Raw genomic sequence first — 21852 nt, 5'->3', positions numbered from 1 at the left:
TGGCGAGCTGATCAGACACACGGTGTTGTGCCACTGACAGTCAGACGCACCACATAAGGCAGGGGCTCCCACCACAAGATCTGGGGGACCCTAATATGTCTAGATTTTGTTCAGGCTGAATGCTCAGAATGTAAGAAATGTTGCAGGCCAGAGGGGAATGCTCTGTTTCTGTGTTTGACTCGCCTCCAGTTTTGCAGATCTATGTAATTACGTCACAATCTAGATCATTGATATAGATCAGAAAGCATAAGGGATTCTAAAATGGTTCCCTGAGGTACACCACTACTTACAGTCGCCCGATTAGAGGTTGGGCCCCTTATGATGATGTTAATTTTCCTACTTGTTTAGGAACAAGGGCTGGAGACCTTTCTTTTTTAAAATAAAACCTCTGATCCCAGCACAAACTCTCACCCCACGTCATTGGGATACATGCCATTATCTGCTTTTGGGTCCAGCTGAGATTTTGATCTCTTCATTGAACCCGAACAGCCATCTAACACAGCCAGTGGGCAGTTGGGTATGAGCTCCTTCCCCCTGAGGGTTTTTCACAACGCCCCCGGAGCATCCATCACGGGGCAGACTGCCAGACACACACACTCACACCAGGGCCACTTTTCCCAGAAGCCAATTAACCCACCAGCATGTCTTTGGACTGTGGGAGAAAGCCAGAGCACCTGGAGGAAACCCTAGTGAACACAGGGAGAACATGCAGACTCCACACAGACAGCACTGTGCCAGCCAGCGGCTGGAACATACTGGATGCAATAATGTAGTGAACTTAAGAGTTGCATGACTAATAAAATAATTAGGAACAAGTAATAGGTTTATTCCACACTGAAAAGAGAAGAAAGAAAACACAACGTTTTGGCCGTGGAGCCTTCTTCGGGTGTGTGCTTTTCAGCATGGAATAAACCTATTACCTGTTCCTTTGCAGCCCACGCATGCTGACGCAGCTCCCCACCTGAGCTAATAAAATAATTAGGTTGTCTAAGGGACAACTCAGGTTGGAAGAAAAACATGTTTTTCACCCTTGCTCTATACTCAAAGTGTGTAACACAAGTTTGGTTTTACAGATACTTTTGTTCTGAAAGGATTTCAATACAAATTAAAGTCAGAGAGTTCTGGTGCCTTGTTTCTTTTGTGTCTTGATGCTGTTTATGAATAAATCCCTGTTCATTAAGCAAATAGTTTATGGGGTTTCATTCAGATAAAAGACTGCTAACACCGAATTTGTGGGTATTTATAGGTAATTTATGGGTTTGGATACTAGCATACAGTCAATATGCTCCATATATTGATTAACAAAGAGGTTTGATACTTCAGACGTCTTACAGACAATTTTTGTTAGCTCTGACCACTTGAAAAGCGTTTGTTTCCCTTAAAAAACGTCCCCATCCTTGCTAACCCCCAACTTTAATGATTCATTTACTTTACTAAAGTTTTTAGTTTTATTTGAAGGATGATAAAAAAAAGTTATTTAAAAAGTAGTTGACAGGTGACATTTGTCGTGTATCGCATAAAACACCCTTATTTAAACTTCCTTTCAATTCCTCTCCTTGAAGGGAACATCATTAAGCCTAACGTTTAACACCTAGGGGTGTTGTACAAGATAAAACAACACTTTCCTGATAACCGGTACCCAATGTGAAGCTTGAGACGCGTCTTCGCCAGGAGTAAAGATGGCCACCACTTGTTCACAGAAACCCTCGGAAGTGCTTAAGACGCGGCTGTGACATCACTTCCTCCAGCTTTCAAAATGGACGCGAGTGGAATGAAGCTGAGTTTTTGGGATAATGGACCCAAACCCGGTCAATTTTATTCCTTTCCAGGGAAAAGCAGCGACATAGTTCCGGGATGCGGACCCGTCCGACACACACTGTGAGCTAGTCTTGAGTTTTTCGGGTGGGAAATTTGGGGTCAAAAAGGGCTTTTATAGTCGTTAAACATCCCTTTCGCTTTCACGAGGAGCCGGAGGCTGTGCTGTATCATCATGGTGGAAGTGACAACATCGGTTTCATCTGTAATATTACTGCGTGACTTTTTAACACGTTTTCTTATTTTAAGAACGTTAGTGCGTGTTCAGTTGAAGCTGATGAGGTGTTAGCTGGAGAGGTTAGCTTTCTAACATCTAGAACTCTTTAATTTGAGGCGACTTTCCGCTTCGAAACCGGCTTACACTCAGTTCAAGGCACGTTTTAAATCACTGTGTACGTTTAAAGTTGGATTTCTATTCAGACTGACTATACGGTAACTAGAAGAAATCCACGACGTTTGTCACCCTGTGTGATTTGGACTCTGTAAACTTTTAAATTCTTTTAATCCCGCGGATCGTCGGTAACGGGTAATAGTCGGTCAATAATCGGTAATGGCTGTGCTGATTGTCAAAAAAAAAAACCCGGACAAGATCAGGAAGACAAAGATCTACTTTGAGCAGATTCGGAGTATCCGTGTCTCGCTTCAAGCACAACCAAAATGCTGAGTCAGCGCCTGTGTGTTTTCTGTCCTAACTCGCAGTAAACGCGGAAACGCGGAATTCTTGCCAATCTGAGTCTGGGGTAACCAGCGCAGAGAAATGTTAACCCAGCTGACGTTAGGTATTGCTAGCCAGGAATACTACCCGTTTGTGCTCTTACCAGTCTCTTAAAATCACTTCCTTCCTCTGTGGTAACGGGTTAAGGGTTGAGTTTTATTTTCCCCCAGAGGGCTCAGGTGGGCTCAAGCAGTGGGGCTTCTGTGAATAACCTTTGGATCCGGACCGGGGGTCCCCCACTCCTGATCCTGGAGGGGAGGCTGGTCAGTGTGTCTGCAGGCTTAGTTAAAGCAGCAGCACCTGAAGAGCTGGGAGGAGGTGTTAAACTGGCCCAGTTAAGCCTGTAATGAGCCACTTTGGGACAGTACGAGCCCAACTGGACTGGAACCCTGCGGGCCCTCCAGGACCAGGACTGGGGAGGGGGGGGTTAGTGGCGTTGCCCATTAAGATGCTTTACACCTGCCCTGCCTGCAGCAGCTCGTAAAGCGCAGCCTGGCCTCTCCGCAGGAACCCCATGGTGACGGGCACGTCAGTGCTGGGAGTGAAGTTCAACGGGGGCGTCGTCATCGCGGCCGACATGCTGGGCTCCTACGGCTCGCTGGCCCGCTTCCGCAACATCTCGCGCATCATGAAGGTCAACGACAGCACCCTGCTGGGGGCCTCGGGGGACTACGCCGACTACCAGTACCTCAAGCAGGTCATCGAGCAGATGGTGTAAGTGTGGGGGGAGCAATTCGGCCCCAGCTGTGGGTACAGTGTGACCCAGACTGGACCGGCGATCTCTGGGCCGTAGGGGTAGGGTGTGACCCAGACTGGACCGGCGATCTCTGGGCCGTAGGGGTACAGTGTGACCCAGACTGGACCGGAGGACTCTGGACTGTAGGGGTACGGTGTGACCCAGACTGGACCGGCGATCTCTGGGCTGTAGGGGTACGGTGTGACCCAGACTGGACCGGCGGACTCTGGACTGTAGGGGTACGGTGTGACCCAGACTGGACCGGCGATCTCTGGGCTGTAGGGGTACAGTGTGACCCAGACTGGACCGGCGATCTCTGGGCTGTAGGGGTACAGTGTGACCCAGACTGGACCGGTGATCTCTGACCTGTAGGGGTACACCGTGACCCAGACTGGACCGGCGATCTCTGGACTGTAGGGTTCAAGTGTGACCCACTCTGATCTCTTGATTTTGGGACTGTAGGGACTGTATCAACCTAATTTTCTTAGCTATACAGATTATTTTTCTTTTACTGTTTTTTTCCTAATGATTATTCAAAATATTGGCAAGCTGGATGCCTGTTCGACCCTGACAGCTTGATGAGGACTATTACAGTCATGCAGTTCAATAAGATACATAGACCAGGAGCAGCTCTGGAACTGTGAGCTTGGGACAAACTGGATTGCAGAGGTAGCCAAGGGTCTTGGCCAGTCAAGGCGCTTCACCGAATGCAGGTTCCAGATCCTGTGACCCAGATCTGCAGGTTTGATCCGGGTCTGGTTCCTGGCGGGGCCTTGACCGTGATCCCCACGGAGCTTCTGGAGGTGGGGCTGGAATCGGGGAATCCCCCCCTCGGCTTCCAGCCTCTTCCCAGGCGCCTGCAGTGAGGTCGGTGAGGGACGCCTCCCTCGCTGTGCGCCGCGGCCAGTGACCCGCCGGCTCTGGTGGACGAGACGGTCAGGGGAGCCCAGCCGACCGCGAGCCGCCGCACGGAGGCGAGCAGGGCGGTCTCAACTGGTGCAGCCGTGTAAAGAGACGCTCCCTGTTTAAAGGAAACAAAATAAACCTTCCTTGCACCTCTTGCTGCCCCAGGATTGACGAGGAGTTGCTGGGCGACGGCCACAGTTACAGCCCCAAGGCCATCCACTCCTGGCTGACCAGAGTCATGTACAACCGCCGCAGCAAGATGAACCCCCTGTGGAACACCGTGGTCATCGGGGGCTTCTACAACGGAGAGAGGTGGGGCTGTGGCACAGCCGGCCGTGAACCCGAGAACCTGAGCCCTGCTCTTGGAAACTAGACTAGTTACTGCAGACCAGTGTATCCCAATCCTTATTTTATGGGATTTCTGACTGAATTCCCTGTCCAGTGCTGAGAGTAGGTACTGCTAGATTGGTTTTAACTTTCTCCTCCTCCTTCATTTCTTCTTGATTCAGTGCACTCACATTGGTTTTATATCATATTGCAATATTGCACAAGCAGAACAGTTTTATTTCCTTCTGTGAAGAATCAGCCAGTCCAGGTTGAGTACAGAATGATTGAGAGGAGAACTTCAGCTGATTAAACTGGTGGTTTGAGTAATACCTAAAAGAGAGGCATTGTCTTGTAGTGGTGCGACTTCCCTCTGTCCTTGCTCCTTTCCAGTTTCCTGGGCTATGTGGACAAGCTGGGAGTGGCCTACGAGGCTCCCACTGTGGCTACAGGTTTTGGAGCTTACCTGGCACAGGTGAGTCGTACTTCCTACTCCTTTCTCCACTGGTGCCTCCGAGCCGCTCCTCCTGCGGCCCGGATGTTTATCCGCGGCCCCTCCTGAGGCGGGGGTGTGGAGAGACGCGGGAGAGGAAAGCGAACTTGCACGGTGGTCTTGTCCGTCCTCCCGATTCGAATGTCTCCCTTTCCTGCTTCGGGTTTCAGGTGGGGCCGCGCTGCGGTTGGTTCTGCACACACCTTTTCATTCCGTACTTGAGCTTCCAGCTCATCTCCGAGACTGGAATCTTCAGTTCTCGCGTTTATATAGCCCCTTTCGCCCCAGAGGTATCCAAGGGTCTTGGCCAGTAAAGGCGCCTAACCGAATGCAGGTTCCAGATGCCAGTGAGCTTCGCACGTAGCTGCAGGAGAACTGTATTCCACCGGCGCCTGGGGGAGGCCAGGTAGCTTAGCCACAGCAGTGGAGCCCCCAGAAACTCCAGCCGCAGGTAGCAGGTAGACGGGCCGGTTTCTGAGTCGTCCTCACCCTCGCTTGTGTCCCCGCGCAGCCCCTGATGCGGGAGGTGATGGAGAACAAGGCGGAGGTCAGCCAGGAGGAGGCACGGGCGCTGGTGGAGCGCTGCCTGAAGGTGCTGTACTACAGGGACGCCCGCTCCTACAACAGGGTGAGTAAGACCAGGGGAGGGGACTGTGGGGGCCACCTGCCCCCGTGGGGGCTGGGGTGGGCAGTGTGATGATGGAAAAGGTCGTGACCTCGGGCTACGGGGGTTTCTTGAGGGTGTCCAGTCACGAAGCAGATGGTGTGCCAGCACCCTTTCCTTTAAGGTCAGGTTTATTTCGCAATCTGGGGGCTCGGCCCTCAAGCCAGGCAGCAGCACTAATTCTTGCTGGGCTTCGTCCCTAAAAAACATGCTTTTTTTGGGGGGTTAAAAACAGTGCATCCAATCTGGAGTACGGTTTAGTTTTGCCAGTGCTTTCCTCTTAAAAAGAAGAATGTTCTGTCTGCTGCGTCTATATTCTTCTCTGCCAAGTCTTGCACAATTGAGAAGCTGGACGGCTTTGCTTCAGTACAAAACCATTCGCCTCGAAAAACGTTTCTTGGTGTAACCCACAGTTCACGGCCGCTTGACTGTCGAGTTATTTTTCCCGGTTTTAGGGTCACCTGAGTAATCTAAGACCTACGTTTAAGATGGGTGGGAGAAGTGGGATTTTTCACACAGCGGGTTTCACAGCATGGCTCCAGGCACAGTCTGTACTGAGTAATGTCAGGCAGTGCAGTCGATGCGTCCAAGCAGACCTCTCCAGCGCCGCGCTGGGATTCGGTGACCAGGAAGTGTGTTGCTCGCGCCTGGGCCGCTCCCGTTACTGACAAGCGGGCACGTTTAACCGCCGAAGGGCTGCAGCAGCCCGTGCCCGTGCGCGTCTCAGCAGCTGGGTCTCTCCTCTTGCAGCACGAGATCGCCACCGTGACGGAAGCCGGCGTGGTCATCGAGGGGCCCCTGTCTTCGGAAACAAACTGGGAGATCGCACACATGATCAGGTGGGCCCAGTTCTGAAAACCCTCTGGCGGTGGGGCCCTCCCTACCGCATGTGGCCCAGAGTGCAGCCCGGTTCTGGCCGGTGAAATGCTGCATGCCGTCTCCTCTGTTTTCTTAGTTGCAAGGGTCTCACTGCATTGACCAGGAACTTCTCAAGTGTCCGATAGCACCCTTATTGTATTCCAGTCACCAGATACTTCGCTGCACCTCTCCTACGCTCCTGTCCATCAAGTGGACATGACTTTGCAGGTAGATTCCTGACCTGAAGGGCAGCAGAGTGGCGCAGTGGTGAGCGTTGCTGCCTTGCAGGGCTGGGGTCCTGGGTTCAATCCCAGACCTGGGGTGCTGTCTGGGTGGAGTTTGCATGCTCTCCCGGGTTTGCGTGAGTTTCCTCCGACAGTTCGAAGACACGCTGGCAGGTTAATTGGTTAGGCTCCATTTCCCTCATGAGCCTGAACTGGAAGAAGTGGTTACAAAATGGGTGGGTGGATTCCTGACTGTAGGCAGTAGCATTGCAACACTCTGTTGTGGTGTTTCTATCGGTGCCCTAACCGTCTTGCTCTTTCAATTCCAGCGGGTTCGAGTGAAGCAGATGGCCTGGGTCCAGGCCCACCTCCCCCTCCGTCTTGCTCATCTAAGTCCAACTCTGTTCAGGCACCACTATCTGTAACTGATGACATTAGGTATTTTTTTTTTTAAAGGAAAAAATAAAAATAAAATCCACACACCCTTGCGTACTTCTGTTTCTTTCTGGGACCCTTGGCCAGGCGCGGATCCTACAGCACCGGCGGGAGCTCAGGCCTGCGTACTCGGCTGCCGGCACCAACTCCAGGGTTAGAGAGGTCAAATCGTCTTGTTTGAAGATTTAAGTGCTTCAGTTTTTAATCGATTGCTTAAAGCAGGGTTTCCATCTCGGCTCTTAATTACGTGCCTGAAGCCAACACTGACTTCAGAACAGGATTAATCGGTTTGACTGTTTCAGATCTTAAATATGTTGGATTTTGCCTTTGAACTAATGCTCTTCACAAGTCACGTCAAATTCCAAACCTTTTCTAGAAAGAAACAGCGGGACAGTTTGCCAGACGGGACAGTTTCTATTTCAATTAAGGCTTCGATGGGGACATGCAGCTCAGCCAGAATGAAAACCAGCAGGTGTGGGCCTGGAATCCTGGATTAAAAAGAGAAGACAAGGGGTTTTATTTGACTGTCTGAAAGGACTGTGCTGCATCCAGGTGAATTTCAGTGTCTCTTGCCTCCGTTTGTCAGCGTGGCATCCCGGCTGTTGCACCCCAGGGTTAAACGGTGCTTGGAGATTTTGTTCCCACTGCCGCTGCATTGTGCAGAGGGCCTTGCGGGGGTTGTACGATGAGAAGAGATGAAATGCAGGAGTAGTGGGTGTGCACAGGTCCCTCCTGAGTGCCTGGAGCATGAGTCATTCATGAGCACACATTACTGAGGCGTGTGCACCTGCCCAAATCCATTTCATTTTCAAAATGAGGCTTCAGGAGATTTGGTTGAGTGAAGCCAAACGCCAAGTAGAAACTAAGAGTAGTTTTTTCTCGAAGGAGTGAAGTACTCTTTGTCTGTTGGCAGTGTAGAATATCTTCAGTAGATCCCCCAAAAAGGGCAAGCGTAACCCATGTGAAATTGTTAAACCATCCACTGACTCCCAAGTCACTGGCTCATGAGTAAAGTTATCCAACAAAACTAATTCTTTAACTGAACAAGTAATAGGTTTATTCCATGCTGAAAAGAGGAGAGAAAACAACGTTTCGGCTGTGAAGCCTTCTTCATAATAAACCTATTGTTCCTTTGCAGACTACGCATGCAGATGCAGCTACTCACTAATAACTAATTAGTAATAACTAATCACTGAACTAATTCTATAAATTGTGTAGTATTGATAAGGCCCGGTACTACTCACAGTCCTTGGGTACTTCGGTTGATTCTGACCTGGAAATCATTCTATGTGGAGTCTGCGTGTTCTCTTTGCATCAACAAGCTGCTCCAGCTTCCTGGCGACTTCAAAGATCCTGCCGAGTGGGCTAGTTGCCATCTTCTCCTAGTTGTAAATGTGTGGCTGCTTTAAAAGAGACCTAGAAAGCAAAGAGACATACCAGCCCCCACCAGAACTGGATCCTGTTTTCAAACAGTCCTTCATTTTGTGAAGATTATTGGGTCCAGTGGATTTTTGAGGTGTCAATCATCCATCAGGGTTGAAACAATGTGATCAATTAAGCAGTTGATGTACTGTTTTAGAGATCAGTAACAATTTAACTTTGGGACCAGAGATCTCTCAAAACAAAATCAACCTGTATAATTTATCTGTAACGTGAAGGTGTCTTAAGAAACATTTGCTTTAGAGTGACCTAGTCATTATGGTTTTGGGTTCTCTAGGATCAGGGCTAAAGACCCCACTCATTTAGAGTCCAATCACTCTCTACTCCATCACAAACTTACGCTTAATTAAGTAAGCAAGTTGTGACAATCACCCCTCATCTTGTATACTTGTACACACAAGGAAGCCCACCCTTTCTAGTTTTTCCATTCTGAAACATGAATAACTGCAGCCTTCTGCTGTAGAGCTGTAAAGAGCTCTGTTTGTGACCCTCAGTCAATGTTTTACAGGTGTGTCAATATCAGAGACTGAAAATTGTGTATTATTAGATTGCTCCACAACTTAAGCTAACAATCAGTGCCGTTCATAACTGGAGAACTGATACCCGTATAGTGCCGTAGCTCTGAAGCAGAAATCAAGGACCTACATCTTCTGTCCTCCAAAATGGGTGCTGCAGTACATACAGAAGTATACTTGCGCCACATACACACAAAAATGGGTGCCTGTCTAATTAGGTATCTTGGAACAATGAAATAAGCACACACCAATATGTTTGCAGGTTTTTTTGAGCTGCTCTCTGCCCCTGCATGTTTGAAATTTAAGCCTCACAGAAAATTCCATATCTACCTTTGAAGAGTTAATTAAGTTGACTTTCTACACACAAGCTAATTGTTTTCTTGATCCAAAACAGGTCAACCAAAGGTAACAAAGTAAATAATCCCTTTGATTATTTTTGGCTGGCATATTATAAATGGTATTTTGTGCACAGCAACAATACAGTGAATGTAATCAAGTCTGCTCTATGGTTATCAGAACTCTTAAAACTATCATAAAAACAACTGGCACACAACACAGAATCAACGAGAAACACATTTTTAATCTTCTAAAAGGTCCCTCCGGGTTGACCTTCTCTGTGCACAGGTTCACAATGAAGAGGGTCCTGTCTACAGGAAAACTGCATTTTATTAGAAAAGGCGAAGACATTGCCAAAAGGCAATCCAGCTTCTCCAGCACCTTTGACCAGTAACTGATCAAATCCAGGAACATACAGTATTCAGCCCTTTCCTGAAAAGAAGAAACTAGATCTGCTTGTATAACGTATATTCCATATTCCCACAACCCTTTGTGTAAAGTGCCTGCTGTTCTTAGTGCACATACTATAATGTTGCTTCCTCTGGATCAGGTGCTACGACTAGGCTAACTTGGACGTATTACAGCTTTTGCTTTAGTTCAAGAAGACTTGGATACAGAGATTCTGTGCTTTTAGGCTGTGAACACAGCACATTCCTTTCAGCACAGGAGTGCACCATGGCAGTCATCTGGCCAGTATTCACAAGTGCAGTTACTGTAGCTCAATATAAGCAACACAAGCAAACTGTATGATTAAAGATTTAAGGAGGTCCAAGATCACCGGAATGCAAGTAAATAATTGCATCACTCTGAATGAGACAAGCAGGGTATTGTGAATTGTAAACATTTCTTTTAATGAGTGTTGGGCCTTGGAAACTAGCAAAATCAGGAGTTAAGACCGATACCCAGCACGACTGTAATTTAGATCTTCTCGATTAAAATGGGAAACGACAAACGCACCATCATTTTATTCCTCTTTTATTACAGAAAAATCCATTCAGGCACACTTCCTAGAAATCATTTAAAATAGGTCCAGAAATAACACAAACAAACAAAAGAAATACAGTACGAAACACCATTCTGATTCGCTTGAGGAAAAACAGATCGCTGTACTTCACAGCACGTGACAAATGCCTCGGGTTCGAGAAGGGATGGGCGTGGGGGCCCTGCAGCCCAATCGACTTGTGGACAGGGTGCAAAAAAAACAAAAAAACTGGGGATTATCACTGTGTTAGGCTCATTGATCATCTTGTAAAGGAAAGTACAGTCCATCTGAGCAGAAATTTCATCGGTTTAGTCCAAAAGCCGAGATCAGCACAACACAATACCCACTTCTCTCTCCGAATCGAGACAGCACTGCCTCCTCCAAACCCCCTACCCCCTGAAAGGAGAGGGACAGTGGGAAGCACCAATGTCCAAAGAAGCAGCAACATGGTTATTGAGAAACAGAGCCCATACCCAGAACTAAAAACAGACCCATGTTAAAAACAAGACCGCACTGATCAGTTTGGGGCCTAGCTGGAGGCCTGACTAGGGCCTGGTGTTTTTAAAGGCTGCATTGATGCTCAGAAAAGGTGAGGCTTTTATAAAAAAAAAAGTATTGGTGTGCCTGTTAAACCTCCTGCAAGTCTTCATCAAAAGGAGAAACATCTCATGGACTGGTGTAGTGCAATATTCCTCTCTATCTCTCCCTCCCTCTGCCAGAGTGTCCATCAGAGCTCAGTGCAACAGTGCTCGTTAACTTAAATGCTGAACTGGTGAAAATGGGTGTGGTAGGACAGGCTCCAGCTCCCCCGTGACCCTGTACTGGATAAAGTGGTTAGGAAATGGGTGGAGGCAGAGGAATGGAGTCCTGTGCCAAGTGAGAGCATTTACACTCCTGCCTTGCTCCCTACACTAAATGGCACAGGCAGGAGGGAGGAAAGAATTTTCAGTAATGGCACCTCTGGATCACATCTGTTCACAATCCGCTTGAAACCAGATCAAGGAGAATCGCGCCACGAGACCCGCAGCGGGTAAGAGACACAGCCGAATCCTGACTGTGCAGGGTGTTGGGAATAAGGTCACCTGCCTGGAGCAGACAGGTGTCACTTCAGAAAAGGAGATACAACACAGCTCCCTTTTAAAACACCGGTAATACCTGCAGTACATCCTTAAAAAATCTAGCACACATCTTTTTTACAGCTTTGCTTTTAGTATTTCACAGAAATCAAGAAGCCCGTTGTCTCAAGACAGTGCAGAGAGACATTATATTCGTGAATAAAACCCTTTGTCTGAATGCACCAGTGTGAAGAACAAGCGCAGAAAACGCAACCTTGCAGCTTCAACAGTGGTGAGCGTCGGGGATGAGGGATTCAAGGGAAAAAAAGCCATTTCAAACGCACTCATGATGGGTTTTGCAGGCAAGACTGCAAGTCTCTCAATGAGGTGGCCTGGTGAAGATTCCCAGTGCAGTAACCTTGTCTCAGCTTCCTCCCAATACTACAGGCTGCTCCCAGGAGGGAAAGCCATTCATTTCTCATGGGACTTGGGGAAAAAAAAAACAAATATATACATGCACTGAACTGATAGCCCCCAGAAACAAGACTTTAGGGATGATTCAGAACAAGCTTGCGCCAAGATTGTATAGGTTTGCAGTGAGGAATACCAGGTCCTTGGGTACACCAAAAATAAAATGCATAGTTATGTTGTTTGCAAACGGAAAAGTGAATCATAGGATCCTGAATTCGAAGTGACCCTTCCCTCATCACACACGCATCTTTAAAAAAAACTGCGAAACATTAAAAATCGGCATACCTGAGCTGTCAGCCTTTTACTGAAGCCAGCGGGTTGAACTCTTAACTGTGATCACTCACGCTGAACACCCCTGTCCGCTTTCTGAAAAAGCGAGATGCGTTCTTCTACATGAGAGTAAGAGAGAACTTGATAGAACTTTTCAGGAAACGTTGTCGGAAAAGCCATCAAAAACAGAATCCTGGTTTTCACACACTTTTCCTTCCCAGTCCTGGCTCCCTGCCTCCCCTGCAACCTCCCACTCATTTGACGTTTCCCCAAGAGGCACATCCCTCAAGGAACACCAGCTTACCGGCCAGCTTTAGGAAAAATAAAACACCGGTTTGATAGAGATAGTGGGGTTAATGCACTGGAAGAGGGGGGCGAGGACAAGACCGAACCCCACCGACTTGTTCAGGGAAGACACGATCGTAAACGTCTGGCGAGAAGGAAAGAAGGGACAGGGCACACAAGACAACTGGCCAAGTTGGACTCATTAAAGACCTTGCCTTCTTCACTTAAAGGCTTCCCTGACGCTCACTTCCCAGAGATCCAGGCCGCCTGCGAGGAGGAGGGCCGCCGCTCAAGGCTCCAGCTCGGCGTCGTCGAACCCGTGGAAGGACTCGGCATCGCTGTCTCTCTCGAAGATGTGGTGCAGAGCCCTGGGGTCCGGCAGAGCCCTGCCTTCATCCGGAGAGGCGCTCCCGTCCTCCTTTCCCAGATCTGGGCCCCCCCCGAGCCGCGGCTCCTGCTGGCCCTGCGCCTGGCCCGCCGTCGGCTCGGCCCCCATCAGCCTCCGCTCCAGCAGGCCGACCAGCTCGGCCTGGGTCTCGGCCACGCTCTCCACCCTCTCGGGCCCCGGCAGCACGCTGGCCACCAGGAAGGACTGCTGCAGCAGCTCGGGGTGGGCGGCGACGGCCCCCAGCGCCTCCGCCACCCAGCCGACGAGCAGCTGCAGGACCTGCTCGGCGCCGGGCCCCGGCTCTTGGGCCCGGCTGGCCCAGGAGCTCCACTTGGCCTGCAAGAAGCTCCGCAGGGCGGGCCCCACGCACACCTCCAGCGGCAGGACCCTGGAGGTGCAGCCCGCAGGGATGATGGCCGGCAGGGTGTTGGCCGCGCTCAAGGCCGCCAGAGAGTCTTCGGACATGTGGGAGCGGAAGGAGTCCACCACCAGCATGCCCTTGGCGCCACTCTGAGAATCCATGTGCTTCTGCCACACCCTGGAGATCCAGATCTCCACTTCCTCTTCTTCCGTGAAGCCCTCGGGCTTGGCCTCCAGCAGGACGGAGTCGGGAAGGGAGGCGAGGACCCGGCTCGGGGGCTGGCCCTTGAAGAAGATGAGGGTGGGCAGGATGCTGCCGTCGGCGAGGGTGGCCACGACGACGTCGAACAGCGACTCCCCCGTCCCCACCAGCTGGAAGGCCGCCTCCTTGCCGGTGGCGCCAGGGCCGGCCAGGGCCTCCAGGTCCACGAAGACGGAGAGCTCGTCCATGGTGCCGATGACGGCGAGCGGGATGTCCTGCACGCGGATCTGCCGCTGGACAAACTCCACGAAGGCCCGGACGCTCTCCTCCATGTCCGGGGGCAGCCGGCGCCCCACAGCCCCCCTGGCCTGCAGCCCCAGGTTGTGCCGCAGCATGAAGCCCACGGCCCACTCGTAGGAGATGCGGAAGGAGCTGTTCTGGTTGGCCGTGCTGTGGATCTCCGAGGCCTTCTGGAAGAGGCTCTTCTCGTTGACCGGCAGCTGCTGCTCCCTCTGCCCCAGGACCCACGCCACCAGCTTGTCCACGGCTGCCCTGGCCCCCCCGGCCTTGCCCTCCTGCTCCCTCTGCTTCTCCTTCTCCTCCAGGCTGCCCATCCAGGTCGTGATCAGCTGGGGGGGGCTGCCGAAGTGCTCCGCCGCCTGGGGCACGCCGCAGCACAGGGCGAACAGCACGATCCGGAGCTGCCTGACCGACAGGGTCCCCTCCCGCTCCTTCTCCCCGGCCTCCGCCTCCGGCCTGTCACCCCCCTGCTCCGGAGCCCGCTCCCCCTTCCCGGCCTCACCCCCCGCCACCCGGCCTGCGGCCCCCCCGCGCTCCCCGAGCGTGCTCGGGTCCACAACGGGGGCCGTCCCGCCGTTGGGCTCCTTCCCGTTGACGGCACTGGGCATCTTGACGTCGGCGGGCGCTTTTGGCAGAGGCTCATGGGTAACCTGGGGCTGGCTTCCGCTGCTGAGTTTTTTCGAAGCCCAGACAGCCTGTGGGAGGAGCCTGTAAGGAAAACAGCTGAAGTTAGAGATACAAGTCAGCAGGCAGGTCAATAATGTAGGTTAAAAAACTATATTACATTGCCTGTCCAAAATATTAGGAACTCTTCAACAGGATAATTTGTAGGGCCTCTACAAGCAGCAAAAACAACTTGAATTGGATGTGGCAAAAACGTATTCGGCAAATGTCCAGCAGGGGCACTTTCAGAGGCCGTGAGCAGTGCAGTGCCGTGCAATACCTGTTCTTCGTCATTCCTGCTGGGGTGGGGCCTGACCGTGCCACACCCACACTGTGCTCATCAGTTTATCACTTAAGAGCCGTTTAGATCAGAAATACGGAAGCCAATTCATAATTAGGAAATTAAGGAGAAACTGTCTGATGATCAGTGTGCTGAAGTTTGCTGGAAATAACATGCTCTTGACTGTGTTTGAAACCAAGGCCTGAGGGCAGAAAAAAGTCTAAGCCAGCAAGCTGACGTGTGACAGACACACAGAGGTCACTTAGCACTGGGAATTAAGGGCCCAACTGGAACACCAACCAGCAGACAAAGGGGTCCTCCAGACCAGGACTGAGAATCACTGGTGTGTGGGACTCAACTGTACAGCTTTTCCAGTAACACTGAGATCTCAGGTTTCCTCCGGCCAGGAAGAGGTGAACTTTCTCATGTTCCTGAAGTCCAGCCACACACCGTCCTACCACTGAGTGAGTCTGTGCCTTTAACTGGAGCCTCCCGACGTTTTGGCCAGCGTGTGCAAGACGGCACGCAATACTTTGGGTCTTTTTCTCATTACTTACATTTCATTGTAGACTTAAGGAAGGAAAAGAACCAGGGTTATAAACCCAGCCTGTCAGTTACTAGCCAGGAAAACGCTCCACATCACAGGAAGAATTATGTTTTTGTGTACAGACGAGCTAAACAAATTTACATCCTGACAGTCTGACCGGCCTCACATTTTACAGTGTTTACGATAAGACTGACAGGCCTTGTCAAACAGCTGCTTCTTGGAGCACAAATACAAACAGAATCCAGGGGAACTCGGTTATCTGGACGATGACCACCGTCATAGTCTCTGCAGTCCACCAGAGGATACGGTCAAACCGCCATGGGCACAAGGCAGATGAGCCAGTATAGCGCCCCCCAGAGCACTGCTGTGGTATGACATTGCATTGCCCCTTGGCCCAGTTTGCGTGCGAGACCACAGTCCGTTGCTGCATGGGGCGCACTCCCCATTGTCAGAATGGCCCTTCTAACTCCATCAGAACTCTGAAAACCTGGGGAAAAAAAAAAAAAGAGACGACGTACCTTGTAAAACCGTCCTTCTGCGATCCTGAAAAAGAAGAAAAAAAAACATTTAAAGAAATAAAAACCGCCAGGACGTCTTCCCGAGGGCGACACAAGCACAGACCCATGATGCTGACCACTGAGTGAGCTGCCATGCTGTTGTAAAACGGACGCACAGACCTGCGGCGCCCCCCTATCCGAGACCTGGGGGAGGGGGGGGTCGCACACTCCCGCACCCCCGAGACCAGGCAGCAGCAGCCCCCCCCGGCGGCACCAGAGGATCGCTCTGCTGTCCCTCTGCCTGCCCCCTGCCCCCCCCCCCCACGAAACAGCAACGTACTCGCAGAGCCTTACCTGTCCCCATGTCCTATCTCTGCCTTTTCTGATCTTTCCCTGTCAAGATAACATCACAACACTGTCACTCCTTCTGTCCGCCTACGCATGAACATTTCAATAAAACAGCAGACCTGGGGGCTTCTTCCCTCATCACACCATGGTAAATAACAGGTGGGATGTTTATTCCTACTACAAATACACTCGTACCCCGATATAAGAACTTTTGGTATACGACTTATCGCCAATCCGAACGTGATGAATTTGTACCCTGTAATTCGTCATACGAGCGCAATCTCGCTAATCTGTTCGAAAGTTCGAAAGCGACCGATTTTGGCCTAGAACTTTCTCCGAACAGTTGAATTCAGCGCCACCGAACAGCTGCTTGTTTCTGATGGGTGCAAGGCACTGTGGTTGAGCACGCCGTGAGACAGCGGTGCTTTGTCTACGCTCACTCTTTCAAACTGTGCTTCTTTTGTGTTTGTTTTGTAGTTGCTGTTCATTATGGGGTCTTAAGGAAGAGAAAAAGATTCTTTAGCGTAACAGTGAACAACAGTAGGCACATCGTTCTAGCCAATTGCTTGGATAGCAATCTATTACGAAAGAATGAAAAATGTAAATATATCATTAATTTTACAGCTTTAGTTGGCTTATTGAGTAGGACTGCATCGTTCACTAAGCTTGCTCTAATGGTCTGTGTGGTATTATATGATCAGGGTGGTTTTTGAGTGAATTTGTCTTTGGTTTGGGACGGGGTGGAATTTCCCCCCTAAGAAATAATGGAATTTTTATTTTCGATTTACGATCTCCGGCCTTCTGAACAGATTTTCAGGAATGTATTAGGTTCAGATACTGGGGTATGAGTGTAATTACAATAACACCATGTAAACATTCTCTCTTTGAAACTGGACAGAAAACTCGTTCCACCATACCTAACAGTCTTTCGGTTATACAGCTACAGAAACTCTGTTTTTGGTCAGAGCAAGTTCTGGGGGAACATTTGCTTTCCCCATTGATCCTGTCACGCATGTCATCCAGGACAGTGGAAAACGCCTTTCCTCCACTTTTCCCAAAAGTTTTCTGCCAAGTTATGTTTTCTTACGCCATTCTTAGAAATCACAATGAATTACTTTCTTTTTGCGCAGATTAATTTCCACTATTTCCATTATTTGATTTTCGACAACATCTTTCCCGTCGCTTAACGTCCGGGATTTAATGCACAGTAAAAACTAATGATAAGAAACTACACACACACACACCTGGACTATCTTTAGCACAGTGCTGCATTAAAAAAAAACGATAACATCTTTGGTGCAATCATTCCCTACATAAAAAACAAAAACGACTAGATAGCTAACCAATTAAGAACAATTACTCTAAAACTGCAATCCTGTGTTATGCACAAGCCGTATACCTGTATATCCTTTATGCACATCTGGAACCCTTAAGATTAAAGGTCAAGACTTTCTACAACAGTGTAACCTGCTTCCACAGACTTGTGCTGTGCTCCGATTTATAAGTGTAACCCCCAAAGCCCCCCCTGACCCAGCGAACGGAGAACACCGCACTCTGCGCACGTAACTGCGTGAAAATCTGAGAGGCAGGCACAGTCGAGGCCAATTCGTGTAGAATGCAGAGGCAGTACCCCAGGTGTAAAGTGTAACGCTATGGGGCAGATTTAACACGGTCTCTTCTTTTCGAAGGGGGGTCCCCCAAGCACCAGGCTGTGGGTGTGCTGCGGGTCGGGCGACGGGTCGCTGGGGTACAGCCCGTTTAGGGAGGTAGGGGTGGGGGGGTTATTTGCTCATGCAGGTCTCGCTACGCAATCCATGTGGCTGCGGAGCCCTGGGTGATGACCTGCGCCCGGCGCCCCCTCCTGGTGGTACTCCCTGAAGCAGGCCGAGCCCTTGCAGAGGTTGACGCGGCAGGCGGTGCAGCCGTACACCGTCTCGTGGCGCAGGCCCTTGAGGCTGCAGTTCCGGCACCTCTTGGTCTTGGAGGTGATCTTCGTCAGCTGGTGAGCCGGCGCCGGCCTGCCGTCCCCTCCCACGCCCACCTCCCCCCGTTGTCCTCCTCCTCCTCCTCCTCCTCCTCTTCGGCCGGCCGCGTGCCTCTGGCCGCACCTGGCGAGCAGCAGGCCGAGGCGCTGGCGGTAGTGGAACTGGGAGAAGCGCTTGCCCGAGACCCAGCTGGGCGGCTTGCCCTTCCGGCTCTCCCGGAGGATGATGAAGGAGTTGACCACGCAGAGGTTGAGGAAGAACCAGAAGAAGCAGCGCCACCAGCTGCCGCAGGGCCGGCCCAGCTGGTTGCAGTCCAGCAGCTGGTTGCAGATGTCCACCCCGCGCATGTTCTCCTGGTGCAGCTGGAAGGGCTTGGGCCGGCCGATGGGGGACAGGCCGCTGCCCTCGGCCCCGGACTTCCGCCACACCGTGTCGCTCAGGGCCGGCTCCGCGTTGGTGGACAGGCAGCACAGCTCCTTGCTGTCCCTCCAGCGGGTGGCCAGGAGGTTGCCCCGCTGCCACTGCCGGAAGTCGCCCGGGTTTCCCAGCATCCCCGGCTCCCAGAATTCCTTGGGCAGCCCGCGGAAGTCCTGCGCGATGGAGCCGCAGCTGTAGATGCCGTCGCCGAGCAGCTTCTGGAGGAGAGGCACCGAGATCAGGGAGCTGGCCAGGAAGACCTGGTGGTGCTTCCCTTGGAGCCCCTCCACCAGCGGCAGCACCACCGAAGATCCGCGCCCCTTCTCCTTCTCCGGCCTCTGCGGATGGATCAGCACGCGGTGGCAGTACCCCGACTTGGAGTCGCAGAGGAGCCACACGCGTGGCTGCCGCCCCGCCCCTCTGCCTCGGCCGTTCTTGCCCCCTTCGCCCTCCACGCTGGGGATCAGGGCCCGGTCGATGGTCAAGCACTTGTTAGGCAGGTAGGCCTCCCACATGGCGTGCTCCACGGCGTCCAGCAGGGGCCGGATCGTGCGCAGCCGGTCGGCGGGATCCGTCCGCTCCCAGAGCTCGCTCCGGCCGCCCACTCGCAGGTAGGCGGAGAGCTTCTCGAAGCGCGAGGCGGGCATGGTCTTCAGGAAGCCCCGACTGCCCTCGTAGTGCGGGCCGGACCAGTACAAGCGGGGCTCGGGGAGGCTGTGCAGGCCCATGAGGATGCTGAGCCCGACGAAGGCGCAGATCTCCCGGGCGTCGGTGGGGCGCCAGTCCGGGTCCCGCCGCAGCCTCTGCCGCTGGCAGAACCTGGCGTTGGCGTTGGTCTCCTCCGCAATGACCTCGAACAGAGAGTCGGGGAACAACAGGCGGAAGTAGTCGATCGCGTCCGCGTTCCAGCCCAGGTTGTGCCGCAGCCCGCAACCCGACGTGAACTCCCGAACCTCGACCGGCTGGTCGGGCGGCTCCCAGAAGTCCGAGGATGCCGAGTCTTCCCGTTTCCCCCCAGTTTCACTCCCTTCTTCCTCCCCTCCCGGCTCCTCTTCCTCAGAGTCGGAGAAATCAATATCCGACTCCGGGGGTTCTGTGGGGAGGGGGTCACAGGGAACATAAGTTAATCTTCTCTTCCGGGACAGGGAATTTCTTTTTTCCCCCCTCACAATCCCAACATCATGCTGCGCAAACAAATCCCTGCAATACCAAGGCCCACGGCCGATCGTGGGAGGGGGTGGGGGGGTAAAATAAAGTCAGTCTGGTCGGCAGCCGGCGTTTTCCTCGGCGAAAATCCCTCTTCTGTTCGGCTCTTTAAAACGCGGCCATCTCCGTGGTGGGGGGTTTAAGAATTTAGCGTTTTGGGTCGTCATGCTTTCCAGGCGGCTTTTTTTGCAGCCGCAGTCGGGGGCGTTTCGTCTCAATTGGCTCTTTCCTTTTTGGGGGGGGTTCCTGCAAAGCGTTAGCGGAGGGAAAGAAGAAGCCAGAGACCGTAAAACTTCCAGAAAATCGGCCTGCACGTCCCGAGGATTTCCCGGCCGGAGGAGCAGGCTTTATGGGACCGAGATGTGCAGTTCTAAAGAACCGGAACAGAGTGAAACATTATCTGGGAGGTCTCCCCCCCCCAGCCCTCTCGGCAACGAACTTTAGACCCCAAGTAACGACCACAACTTGGCAAACAAGCACGGTCTGCCTTCTTCCGTTGGCAAATGCCCAAACTTCACGGCTTGAGGGGCCATTTCCAGACTGATCTCAGCCTTCTTTGGGGGGGGAATACAGCACAATTTATGTGAAATGAAAAGTCCAAAACAGTCAGTCATCAAATTGTGTCCTTCCACAGAGTTCCTCAGAGGAAGGCCCGAGAATGTGTTATTCTAAAAGAAGAAGGACAGAGGTACGGAAGAACCCAGAATCTGAGGGGTTTCACGGTCTCTCACTGCAAACCTGCAATTGTCAGTTCAAAAAAGGGACTTTAAGTAGTGTGCTTGTAAAAAAAAAAAAGAAATTTGCCATTTGCAGAATAAAGTGATTCGCCTCCACTGTGACGAATGAAACGACGGTGCCAAGGGATGCCTCATCAGATAAGGAACCTTAAAGGTGGGGTCCGCTCAAGTCTCCCCGGAGACGCGGTGTCTTCCGCTCAGACTGAAAGCGCACGGCCACGTGCCCCCCCCCCCCAGGGAGGACGGGAACACCCACCTACCTTCCAGGGTGCAGAGGCTGAAGCTGTGGCTGGGGTGCTGGACCAGGTGCTTGGCCATCAGGTCCCCGACATTGGTCTGGTACGAGCAGGACGAACAGGCCATTTTCACCCAGCTGCAGCGAGAGGAAGGAGAGAGAGAGAGAGAGAAAGAGAGGAAAAAAAAAAAGAAGACATTGGGCAAAGAATTTCCCTTTTGTGCCGCGATGCTGAAGGGCAGAGCAGGGCTTCCTTTGCTAAACCCTTGATCTGAGGCCACAGCCCTGCAGGTTCTCCTTCAATCGTCAGCATCCGAGACCTCAGGCAAGGGTCCGGCTCAGCTGCACCTGCTCCACCCTCCTGCACACGTGCGTGAAGCAGCTGGTCATCTGGGGAAAACCTGCTGGACTGTTGCTCTTGGGCACCAGGGGTGGGGAAAACTGGATCTAGAGGCTGGCAATGACCTTTTAGAAAATGCTTCACAACGTAGCTACATCACCTGCACCTCCAGTGTCAGATGGGCAAGACAAATTGGGGCCCCTTGCCCCCCATTCCCCCATGGGCCTTTATGGCCTGAAAAGGGACCTCCCTTAAAAGCACTTTTATAGCAGAGCCATCTGACTTTCCTAATGAAAAGACCTAATCATAAAATTAAATGAAATAAATAATTAGTAGACTTAATTTTTTGCACTTCTCTAAGCTTGTGTTAAATGCACTTAATTGATCTTATACAGAAGATATCAACAGAATCTATAATCACGTCCTGAAGTTTTTCACCTCCACCTGACAAAGATTGAGAATCAAATATTTAAATGAAATATTATATTTCCATATTGCAAATGGAAATAGCCTGTAGGTTAATAGTTTGAATAAGACCTATATTTTGCAGTAATGTTGAAAAACAGAGCATTTGGAATATCAGTATATTTACCGTACGCTGTTAAATGACCCAAATTAAGAGTCAATAAACTCATATTTCTTGTCTCGTTGACTCTGTCTATAACCCCCAAAAAAGTTTTATTGTAGTACTAGAAAAAACCCAGACAGAAGGTCGATTTGTTTCTGAAATTTGTTTTTGGATATTGAGGTGACATTTCAATAAAGGTTTTTCTTTCAGCTGCTGGCCCCTCGGTTTACAGCTGCGATTCCCTGCGGAAGCCTG

The 21852-nt window shown here is 51.3% G+C and overlaps 2 protein-coding genes across 7 annotated transcripts in view; one reads left to right on the top strand and one right to left on the bottom strand.

Annotated features, from left to right (window-relative positions):
* The first annotated feature begins 1737 nt into the window (after positions 1–1737).
* psmb4 (proteasome 20S subunit beta 4) lies at positions 1738–7217 on the top strand. Its single transcript, XM_069184847.1, has 7 exons — positions 1738–1878; positions 3038–3244; positions 4338–4484; positions 4890–4971; positions 5501–5617; positions 6404–6492; positions 7065–7217. Exons 1-7 carry the CDS (start codon positions 1757–1759, stop codon positions 7075–7077), a joined length of 777 nt encoding a protein of 258 aa, XP_069040948.1. The 5' UTR covers positions 1738–1756; the 3' UTR covers positions 7078–7217.
* Positions 7218–10420: 3203 nt separating this feature from the next.
* pogzb (pogo transposable element derived with ZNF domain b) overlaps positions 10421–21852 on the bottom strand; it is a 39186-nt gene continuing 27754 nt past the window's right edge. For all 6 annotated transcript variants that reach the window (XM_069184840.1, XM_069184843.1, XM_069184844.1 and 3 more), the window contains 4 exons: positions 20715–20827; positions 17952–19604; positions 15783–15807; positions 10421–14482 (listed from right to left, as the gene is read on the bottom strand). In XM_069184840.1, coding sequence (XP_069040941.1) covers positions 12814–14482; positions 15783–15807; positions 17952–19604; positions 20715–20827 — 3460 coding nt within the window. In that variant the 3' untranslated portion in view covers positions 10421–12813. The remainder of the gene's footprint in view (positions 14483–15782; positions 15808–17951; positions 19605–20714; positions 20828–21852) is intronic.

This window comes from Lepisosteus oculatus, chromosome 27, assembly GCF_040954835.1.
Source record: "Lepisosteus oculatus isolate fLepOcu1 chromosome 27, fLepOcu1.hap2, whole genome shotgun sequence".
In the NCBI taxonomy this organism is placed as follows: domain Eukaryota; kingdom Metazoa; phylum Chordata; class Actinopteri; order Semionotiformes; family Lepisosteidae; genus Lepisosteus; species Lepisosteus oculatus.
This window is presented reverse-complemented; position numbering and strand designations above follow the sequence as displayed.

Coding starts and splice junctions, on each gene's coding strand:
- psmb4 (XM_069184847.1), top strand. CDS start 1,757: ATGGACGCGAGTGGAATGAAGCTGAGTTTTTGGGATAATGGACCCAAA. Junction 1,879..3,037: donor GGACCCGTCCGACACACACT/GTGAGCTAGTCT, acceptor GCCTCTCCGCAG/GAACCCCATGGTGACGGGCA. Junction 3,245..4,337: donor CAGGTCATCGAGCAGATGGT/GTAAGTGTGGGG, acceptor TTGCTGCCCCAG/GATTGACGAGGAGTTGCTGG.